Below are 9,561 nucleotides of genomic sequence, written 5' to 3' on the forward strand. Positions count from 1 at the left end.
GTTGCAGTCGATAAATAAATGTTGGGGTGTATCAAGTCAAAAAGAAAGCTGGTTATTAGCAATGTGTTATCTTTAAAGGAGAGTTTCACAGAAAAAATTATACATTACTGACTCTTGGAAACAGAAGATTTTGTCTACAGTTTGAAAAATATACAGGTAGAGAAAATTAACAGTCACTATCAGATTAGCTAATAAAGTAAGCTATTTCACAGTAGGCTCCATAAGTGAAAAATGCAGCCATGATAGTTATTGATAGCCACAATGATCTGTATCAATTACAAATTGATCAAAACATTAAAAACAGACACTGAAAATCTTTAGTCTATTAAGAACAGCTGTTTCATTTTATCCTCTCCCCTTTACAGCTATGCACACCTGGAGGACATACCCCTTTTAGATTAAGGGGTTGCATTAAAGGTAGTGCTACAACAGCCCCTGGAAGTATTCAGATTAGTGATAGCCATTTCTACAACTGAACTAGCTACTTGTCTTCAGCTCAAGCCTAGGATTATACACATTTTGTTTCACGATCGGACTAGCCCTCTGCCTAGTCAAGAATTGCTAACTTTCAGATGTTAAAGTGATTGATAGGAAGAAAGTTGTGTATGTTTATGTACTCCTACACTGGTAAGTGACTGTAGGACATTTAGTTAAATTGCAATCCTACATTAATATTTGCCTGTATTGTGGAAGGATGCCATTGGATTTTCATTCTTGAATTAAATTAGATGGATGCTTTACATAGAGCAATAGAGGTAGTTTACACCAGTAATCTGTTTGAGACTCAGCTGCCTAAGTCACTCCCCAGAGAGGTCTCCCTGAAGCATAGGGAGGTCACTAGGAAAGCATGTCTGCCTCTTCCAGAAGCAGAAACTGCTAGATGTGGTCACCATAACAATAAGTCAGCCACAGGCACACTCTTCCTTGTATGACAGCCTTCTCCCCCATTCCTAATGTAAGTGTTGCAACTTCCATACTCAAAGAAGGTAGACATGAGCATGCCTTATCTGTTATAACAGTGCTTTGCCATACCTTTATTTGTAGGTTTGCCCAGCCATACCCCACCATATTATATATTCTTTCAAAAGAAAAAAACTGCTTTGATTGCAATTTTACACTAGGATCCTTTAAACAAGAAGTATCCCAGTCAAATAATATATTTGAAACTAAATGTACTATCACAGGAAAGACGTTTGCCTTTGCATCTACCACAGAGATCTTGACGATGGGGTCTCTTGGGGTCCACATGGCGCACTTTCACAGGGCAGGTGCATCTGGTCTGCTTACAGCTCTAGAAAGAAGCAAGGATGTTGGAGGAGAAAGTACTTGAACTGCAGTGATACAGGCAAGGCGGGAAAGATCTGCAAGCTTAGGGGAGGGAGCAGCATTAGCTACAGTAGTTTAGATTATAGCCTCCCTGCACTGAGCAGGAGTGAGGCTGCTGACAAAGCCCCAACACACTTGTGGTGCTAGAGCACAGCTGGAGTTCCCAGGCTTACTGGAAGGAATGGGGGTGAAGGTCCCACAAACCACCTCCCTGAGGTAGGTCAAGTTACAGGGCTCCCCAGTGCACTAGCTAGCCCGAGGGGGCGGTGCTCACCTGGCAGGTGATGTCCTCCACGCGGTAAGGGTTATAGGATTTCTGACATGTCCGGCAGAACTGCCTGAAGTAGACCTGGAGGAAGGGGGAAGTCGGGTCAGTGGCAGTCAGAGCCCAGGGGCAGAGGGGCAACCCCAGGGACACCAGGCCTACCTTGTTGGTGCCCTGCACACACCACACATAGGCGCTCTCCCAACGGATGTTGCAGTCCTTGCAGTGGTAGTAGCCGTACTTCTGCTCCAGAAACTAGGGGGAACAAGGGTTACTCAGCCACAGGCAGGGAGCCAGCTCCCAGCCATGCCAGGCCTGCCCAGCTCCCGCACCCTAGGCCCTACTGGCCACCCTGCAAGGAGTGACCCCACTGCAGAGAATCATGTGGGCTCCAGGGCTAGTCACCTGAGGCCCCGCCCCCAGGCTTCCCGCCACCCCCTGCCCCGCAGCCGCACGCGGTGACCCGACCTGCCCGGCCCTCACCTGGAAGCGCAGGCGGGTCTTGCCCTGTCCCGGCTCCTGAGGGGCTGCGACCTGGGGCTGCCCCGCCTGGGGCTCGGGGGCCTCCACCGGGCCTTCCTGCCGCGGGGCAGCTGCCTCCTCCTCCGCCACCTCCTGCTGCTGGGGCGGCCGCGGCTCCTGCGGCTCCGCGCTGCTCCCCGGGGGCTGCTCCCAGCTAGCCCGCACGGCGGCCGCCTCAGTGCTCTGCTGCTCCTCTTCCTCGGCGGCCGCCTCCTCCGGCTCCTCCTCGGCCGCCTCCTGCCCCGGGTCCTCGGGCTCGGGCTCCTCCAGGAAGGTGGTGAGTCTGCGGGACGCCATGGGCGAGTACACGGCGATGGTCCTGGGGAAGCGCACGGGCCGGCCGCTGGTGGTGGCGGGGCTGCCCTGCTCCTGCTCGCGGGGCCGCAGCGAGGGCAGCCCAGGGGCCGGCCGCCGCCGCAGAAGCAGGGTGCGGGGCCCCAGCGAGCACTGCACCGAGGCGTCCTGCCGCGGGTTCACCTGCACCCCTACCTCCTTGGTGTTGGCCTTGCGGAGCCGCGGCGTCAGGCTGGGGTTCACCTGGGACAGGATCGCCTTCAGCTGCGCCCGCTGGTAGTTATCGAAGTACTCGGCCGCGGCCGCCGCCGCTGTGTCCCCATAGCTCGAGAAGTAGGTGCCCCGCTGCCGCCAGGCGCCCGGAGGCCCTTTGCCCTTGGGCGGCTGGTAGCGATAGGAGTAGGGGGTGTAGGCTGAGTACAGGTAACTATCCATAGCCTCGTCCGCCATAGCGCCTGTCCCGGTAGTTGGGCCTGCGGGGGCTGCTTTAAATAGCCCGCCCTGGGGTAGGGCAGGCCCAGGTGCACGTCCCTCCCTCCCCCCCCCAGCCACCTGAGCGGGGCTGCTGCCATTGGCGGAGGGGTAATGAACCACCTCGCCGCGGATTCCCTGGCGGGGATCGCTGTCCCGGGAAGCCCGCGAGGAAAGCAAGTGGATGGGAAGAGCGGGCTAAGCCCGGGGTCCAAGGAACATAGCAGAGGTGGGAGGGGAGCCACCGGGCAACCACGGCGGCGGGGACGCAGAGCTTCAAGCAGGTCTTTGAAGCAAGTAAACCCCTTATTGGTACAACCCTCCTGGGTTCTCTCTGTCTCTTAAATGTCCTGAGTCTCCCTTCCTCTGTCACTTGAGTTACACTCGCCGTGTGGGGGCCCTAGAGTCTGTGCCGCGCTCATGTGAGCTGAGGGGTTTAGCCGGAGGCTATGGAGCGTTTTCTTTTGAGCGGACCCGGTACATTGATTGATTGGTGATATTCCCACGGGAGAAGCAAGAGGCGGCGTGCCGCAGACAAACAGTAACAGCGCGGTGTCGGTGACGGAAACAACACGCGGGGGAATCCAGGGGCGCTGGAACAATGTGTTTAGCGGGGCTGCTGACAGCCTTCAACCAACTGTAAACCCTGTGTATGATGGAAACCACTTCAAGCCAGGGGGTGCGGGAGCACCCCCAGTTCCAGCACTTATGGCTGAATCTGTGAAGGAGGAAGGAACGCATGAATTCCTTGGCTGCTACTAAACATAAGAGCCAGGGACCAGGAAGTTTAAGAAGGGAGGATTTACCTTCCCTGCAGATAAATCGCTGCTAGATACATCGCTAGATAAACTAGACCGTTACTTGCACTTCCTTTTAATTTTTAGTTATCTTTGGAGGGATTTTAATTAGTGATTAATACAGCATTAATTCATCTTTTCCACGCATTTATCATCAGAACAATAGACAGGATGTTTTTTACAACTAATGGGATGCATGAAATTGAACGACACTTTACAAATATAATCTAATTTGCTCGTTTGTTCACATCACAAATTAACCCTTTCCGACAAAATGCTTCATTCATTAAGTAAGGCTGTCCCTGCCTTACTTAATTCACCAAAGAGCTTCTTCGTATGAAGATGTAGACTTATCTCCTTGTATCACATTGATTTTTGTACATATAAGGCTATATGTGGGGGAAAATATTCGCAACTGGCACAATAGTAAACGTATGGTCATTTTATACACTGGGAGTAGATGGGTGGGTTATGGAAGCTGGTCAGTACCCCAGCTGCCTGTTTTACTAGTTCCCAAAACATATCGCAAATACCATATAATATTACTGTAACTCAAGCGTCCCCTTCTGATGCTCTGTTGTCCATCTACAGTGCAGTCTGTGCAGGCTCCATCAGAATAGAATTGCGTTCTTCTGTAGTCACTGTGCCGTATGAGGTATCTGCCATTTCCTCCTCTTTCAGTTTCTTGTAAGAAATATCTGTGTCATCATCTTCATTTAGAGGATCTTGTTTATAGGTATCTCTTCCGTACATCTTGTACACTAACACAAAAATCCCTGCTTCTGCAGCCTGGAAAAGTGCATAAAGCAAGGGAAACATATACATACTTCCTATGAGGTGTGGTGGAAAAGTTAGTTTCAGTATAGCCGTGCAGAGCTGGACATTTTGACATCCTGTTTCCAAGGACACTGTCCTCTTGCAATGAGGTGGCAGGTGAAATAAAGTAGCTAAGCCATATCCTGAGGCATAGCCCGCTAAGGGCATCAAGATTGCTACTATGTAGACAGACGCAGGGATACTTGCCAGCAACTCAGGTCCCAACATAGTGCCAGTCAGAATGAAAAGAAGCACCAAAGTCACTAAAAGGGACCACAAGGAAACCTAACAATAATGAATAATCACAATCAGATATGTCAGAGAAAAAAGAAGGGAAAACTTACATTAGAGTGGTTTAAAAGCAAATTAATTAAATACACAATTATTAAAATAGTGTTTAAACTATATATTTGTTTTAAAAATCAGCACATTTTATTGTAGCAGTTACAGCAGAAGCTTTTCCTTATATGAATAGTGAACAGACTAAATGTTATTGACAGACATTGAAAAAGACCACTCTGCTTAATTCCAAATTCCTGGGAGTTTGTCATACCCTTAGCATTTCTAACATAGAGCTTATTGTAACCTATCCACCGATGGACAGATTCTGCTACCCTTTCTTACCTTGGACCTGATCTAAAATTTCAGTGGACTTTGAATCAGGCCCAAGGTGAATAAGGGTGGGGAAAAATCTGTCTTTTAATTAGTTTTTAACAGTATAACTTGTTCGGGATACTTTCTCAGAAAGACAGTAACAATCTGCATTAATGTGTGTAAATTTTCATTTAAAAAGAAAATGAAGCTAAGTCTTATTTTTGCTATAATACTTTAAAATATTACTTTAAAAGTGTAAATTGGATAAACTATTTAAAGACATTTGATCTTGCCTAACAATGTGTATGTCAAGTTTAAGCCTAAAGGAGATATAAACCATCCAAACTGACAGTTAAAAAGGATGGTATCAGTTCTGAAGTAAGGTCTGATCCCATTGAATTCAATGGCAGTTATATAATTTACTTCAATTGGTGTAAGATTGGGCCCAGAGTTTGGGTCTTATTAGTTTAGTGTATTCTGTGCACGCTGCAACCATTGAGTGATTTTTGCAGTATTAACTGGTTGTGTGCTGAGTGGCTTTACTTTACCTTCGAGCATGTTTTGCTTGAAAGTTTACCTTAATTTTTAACTTTCATGTTTTGTTTTTTGATGAACAGAAATATTCATTTCACTATTGTTGCTTTCAACATAACTATATGTTTAAAGGCTTTTGTAATAGTACTTCAATCAGGTAATTCTCTTCAATTATGGTTAGTAGTCTCCACAGCATGCTTTCACTTTTCTATCCCCATGAATTCCCTTTCCTCAAACCTTTCTCTTTCCCTTTGTTGCACGTAATAATATTAGTTAAAGGTAATAAGATTGTACATTTCTGTTGTTCAGTAAGACCATTTTTTTTATTTGTCCTCATCCTTCCCTAAAACACTGGGTGTAATACTGGTACCTTTGCTTATTTTGTTGAACCTTCAAAATTATTTTCAAATAACATGCACATAAACGTACTTTAATGTTATTTTTCTTAGTGACTTCCATACAAATTACTTGCATGATGAAGGTTTAGTCAGAAATATAGAAATTGGTTGTGCCACGATTGATGAAAAATGCTTATTGAAAATGTGTATATTTCCAAACAAAGAAATAATTTAGAAAACAGTAACTGTTATCTTTTTGTTTTAATTATCCCAAATTAAGATAGTTGTACGTGTTACTATTTTTGTTAGGAATTTACTGATTTTATTGCATGTGGGACTGAAGCTACTAGTTCTAATGTGGATATAGGACCTGATTATATTATAACGTTATTTATTTAAAGCACATGCTTAGCAATGTTGTCTCATAATTAGAAATATATTGAGCATTTATTTTGTGGTTTGATCTGCTCTTGTTGCATTGAAGAAATGGCATTGTCTGCCTACCTTTTATTTAGTGTTACTGTAGGGAAATATTGATTTATCCTTTGGTCTTTGTAAGAGAGCAATTTTTTTTTTTTAACAAAAAGTTACTTGTAGTCAACTCTAATCCTGCCTGTAACTGTTTTACAGAAAACAGCCACGCACGGGCAGTATTTTATTACTAGTTGACCACAATGGGCGCTTATACTTCCTCTTTGGAAAAAAGGAGATTCTGTTTAGAATTCGGAACAAGTCCTGGGGGTTTACACGAGTTTATGTGATGAGCCTTAATCCTATGATTTGAGTGATAACAATACAATACACGGAAGTGCTCAGTTTCTTCTACACTGACATGCAGTCCTGATGAAACAGATACCATGCACGTTCCTCTCCATGCTGGCTCCTCTACTCTTTAGTACTCACGACGTAGGGCAATATTTATGCAGTTTAGCAAGCTTTACCCGTCTCTTTATTGTAGATCTGTTAAATCTTCCCCCACGTGCATCTTTTCTTATCCTTTAACTAGACCATGTACATTCTATATCCTGAAGCAGCAGCGCCCATAGTGCGGCTCCGAGAAGCAGAGCCCTTCCCCACACCCCTATGACCACCCCAGCGAGAAGGAGCTCTCTAGGGGCACCTCGGTGTATGTAGAAGCGGGACCCGGCGCAGCTGTTGTTACCTTGAGCAAGAGATCGGCGACCCGTGTGTACTTGTAGCGGATGAAAACTCCTACGCCGATGGGGAGCAAAGTGCTGCATAGGGTCAGACTCACGGCCCCCAGGGGCAACAGCTGCACCAGAGGCGTGTTGATCCAGGCGCGGCTATATATCCACAGGCACAGGGGCATCAGCAGCAGGGCCAGCAGGGTGGAGGAGGCGGTCATGATAATACTGCAGGAGGGAGGGAACAGAACAACAGGCAGCGGGTCAGCACGAGCCGCTCTTCCATCAGCTGCTAGGGCGGGGGAACAATCCCGCCCCAGGTTCTAGTAAGAGCTGGCGATACAAATCCATTTAGTGTAACGAGGCACAAGAGCTCGGACAAGAGTCGCCCAGGGCGCAAGTAGCTGTTTGATTGCAAGAATTTCCCTTCAGTTACCGAGCAGGCTGGAGATGCTCGGATATTGGCCTGAATATGGGTTGGGGGAGGGGTATTGCCTGCTGTGTTTTTCTGTGAAAGGAAGATTATATTTTTGCATGTAAAACCTGCCTGCCTTAGGGGGTCGTGGAGCACAAACAGATAATAATTGCAAGTGCTCAGCACGAGTTGGGCTCCTCGCATCTCCCAGAGGCGCGCAGCCAGCGCGGGAGACAACAGCGCAAGAGCTCAGCGTCCTTTTGTCCCCCCCCCCCCCCCAAAAAAATTCCCCTGATGAGATCGTGAAACCGGCTTCTCTGTCCCGGTACCCACGGGCCGCGCCCCGGAACAGGGGCAGCAAAGGCTGGTACAGACCTGATTATAAAATAGCAAATATTTTAAACAACCATAAACCCGACAGTCCTCCCGCAGCACGCACAGTCCACACCCACCCATACCCCGGCACTTCCACACGTCCCCCAGTCCGGCACATCCACACCCCCCGCACTGCTACTGACCCCCGGCACTTCCACACGTCCCCCAGTCCGGCACATCCACACCCCCCGCACTGCTACTGACCCCCGGCACTTCCACATTTCCCCTTCCTCCCACCCCACCCCCGGCACTTCCACATTCCCCCTTCCTCCCACCCCACCCCACCCCCGGCACTTCCACATCCCCCCTTCCTTCCACCCCACCCCCGGCACTTCCACATTCCCCCTTCCTCCCACCCCACCCCACCTCCGGCACTTCCACATTCCCCCTTCCTCCCACCCCACCCCCGGCACATCCACATCCCCCCCTCACCCCCCGGCACATCCACACACCCCACACGGCTACTGACCCCCGGCACATCCCCCACCTCCCGCAGCGCCCACGGCACATCGAGTCCCCCGGCTGCCTCCCTCTCCCAGTGGGGTTCAGGCCACCTTCTCTGGGTCCTTTACTCCGACCAGGAGCGACGCCTGCCCCGCCGGGGAGGGAGATGAGCCCGGCGCCCCGCGGAGGCAGCGGCCCCGGCGGGTTGGGTACCTGAGGTTCATGTCTCCGTTGACCAGCAGGGACATAATGTTGGAGAGGTTCCCCCCAGGGCAGCAGCCGCACAGTAGCACGGCCACCGCTGCCACCTCGTCCAGGGCGAAGAGCAGCGCCAGCAGGAAGGCCAGCAGGGGCATGAGCACGAACTGGCAGAGCAGCGCCAGCAGCACACCCACCGGCCGCCGCAGCTGCCCCCCGAGTTGGCTCAGCTCCACGGTGCAGCCCAAGCCCAGCATGGTGGTGCACAGCGCCAGCCCCACGAACACGCTCAAACCCTGGTTCAGAGGGGTGTCCCAGAACTGGGGGCTGCCCCCCGGCCCCGTGCCTGCCTGCGGCACCCGGCTGGAGGGGCTGGGGCTGCCGCTGCTGCTGTTCTCGGGCTCCGGGGAGAGCGAAGCGAAGGGGGCAAGAGTCCCGTTCTCCACCCAAGAGCTGTCCATGGCTGTGCGCGCCTGGCAGTCAGCGGCTGAGCATCTAGTCAGAAACTGCCAGGTCCCTATCGCCTGCCCAAGCACTGGAGGAGCCGGGAGGCCCCACAAGGTGGGGACTGATAGGCAGTGAAGCGGCTGAGGAGACTGTCAGTCAGTCACCGGGCTGAAGCACTGGCACATTTTAGCCCTCCTCAGACCTTCCTCCCCACCCCCTAGACACCTCCACTTACAGCCAAGCACAACAGCCCTCATTTACACACATTGAATTAATCTGCCCTATACAATATAGCACCTACAGTTAGACACACTGCATCTAGTATACTCACACTACATTAGATTTCCTCTGTCTCTTACACAAGAAGGCTTGCTTTTTTGTATTCAGTGTGTCTTGTGTCTGCTTTATATAGGGTGCATTCAGTCACACACTTAACCCACAGGCATAGACAGACATCCTGTTAAGAAGCTACTCCAGGCAGGGTCCATGTCTTCCTTTGTGTCCGTTATGGTGCCAAGCTCGCTGTCAGCAGTCAACCAATAATAAAAAATGTTTTATTGCAGGTCTAGTGGAAAAACAA

At 49.7% G+C, this 9,561-nt stretch overlaps 2 protein-coding genes across 2 annotated transcripts; both read right to left on the reverse strand.

Moving 5' to 3' along the window:
- Nucleotides 1-1,003: 1,003 nt before the first annotated feature.
- ZAR1 (zygote arrest 1) lies at nt 1,004-2,892 on the reverse strand. The gene is made up of 4 exons (XM_042841878.2): nt 2,075-2,892; nt 1,754-1,846; nt 1,601-1,675; nt 1,004-1,291 (listed from the first exon to the last, which is right to left on the reverse strand). Exons 1-4 carry the CDS (start codon nt 2,855-2,857, stop codon nt 1,148-1,150), a joined length of 1,095 nt encoding a protein of 364 aa, XP_042697812.2. The 5' UTR covers nt 2,858-2,892; the 3' UTR covers nt 1,004-1,147.
- An 843-nt stretch (nt 2,893-3,735) lies between these two features.
- SLC10A4 (solute carrier family 10 member 4) lies at nt 3,736-9,127 on the reverse strand. The gene is made up of 3 exons (XM_005299059.4): nt 8,550-9,127; nt 7,120-7,330; nt 3,736-4,776 (listed from the first exon to the last, which is right to left on the reverse strand). Exons 1-3 carry the CDS (start codon nt 8,993-8,995, stop codon nt 4,261-4,263), a joined length of 1,173 nt encoding a protein of 390 aa, XP_005299116.1. The 5' UTR covers nt 8,996-9,127; the 3' UTR covers nt 3,736-4,260.
- Between the last annotated feature and the right edge of the window lie 434 nt (nt 9,128-9,561).

This window comes from Chrysemys picta, chromosome 5 (genome assembly GCF_011386835.1).
Source record: "Chrysemys picta bellii isolate R12L10 chromosome 5, ASM1138683v2, whole genome shotgun sequence".
NCBI classification, from domain to species: domain Eukaryota; kingdom Metazoa; phylum Chordata; order Testudines; family Emydidae; genus Chrysemys; species Chrysemys picta.

Excerpts from the sequence above, each read along its gene's own strand:
- ZAR1 (XM_042841878.2), bottom strand. The coding sequence starts at position 2,857 with ATGGCGGACGAGGCTATGGATAGTTACCTGTACTCAGCCTACACCCCC. Across the intron at positions 1,847-2,074 it reads AGACCCGCCTGCGCTTCCAG|TTTCTGGAGCAGAAGTACGG; the intron begins GTGAGGGCCGGG and ends TGTTCCCCCTAG. Across the intron at positions 1,676-1,753 it reads GTGTGCAGGGCACCAACAAG|GTCTACTTCAGGCAGTTCTG; the intron begins GTAGGCCTGGTG and ends CCCTTCCTCCAG.
- SLC10A4 (XM_005299059.4), bottom strand. The coding sequence starts at position 8,995 with ATGGACAGCTCTTGGGTGGAGAACGGGACTCTTGCCCCCTTCGCTTCG. Across the intron at positions 7,331-8,549 it reads AACGGAGACATGAACCTCAG|TATTATCATGACCGCCTCCT; the intron begins GTACCCAACCCG and ends TCCCTCCTGCAG. Across the intron at positions 4,777-7,119 it reads TCGCCGATCTCTTGCTCAAG|GTTTCCTTGTGGTCCCTTTT; the intron begins GTAACAACAGCT and ends CATTATTGTTAG.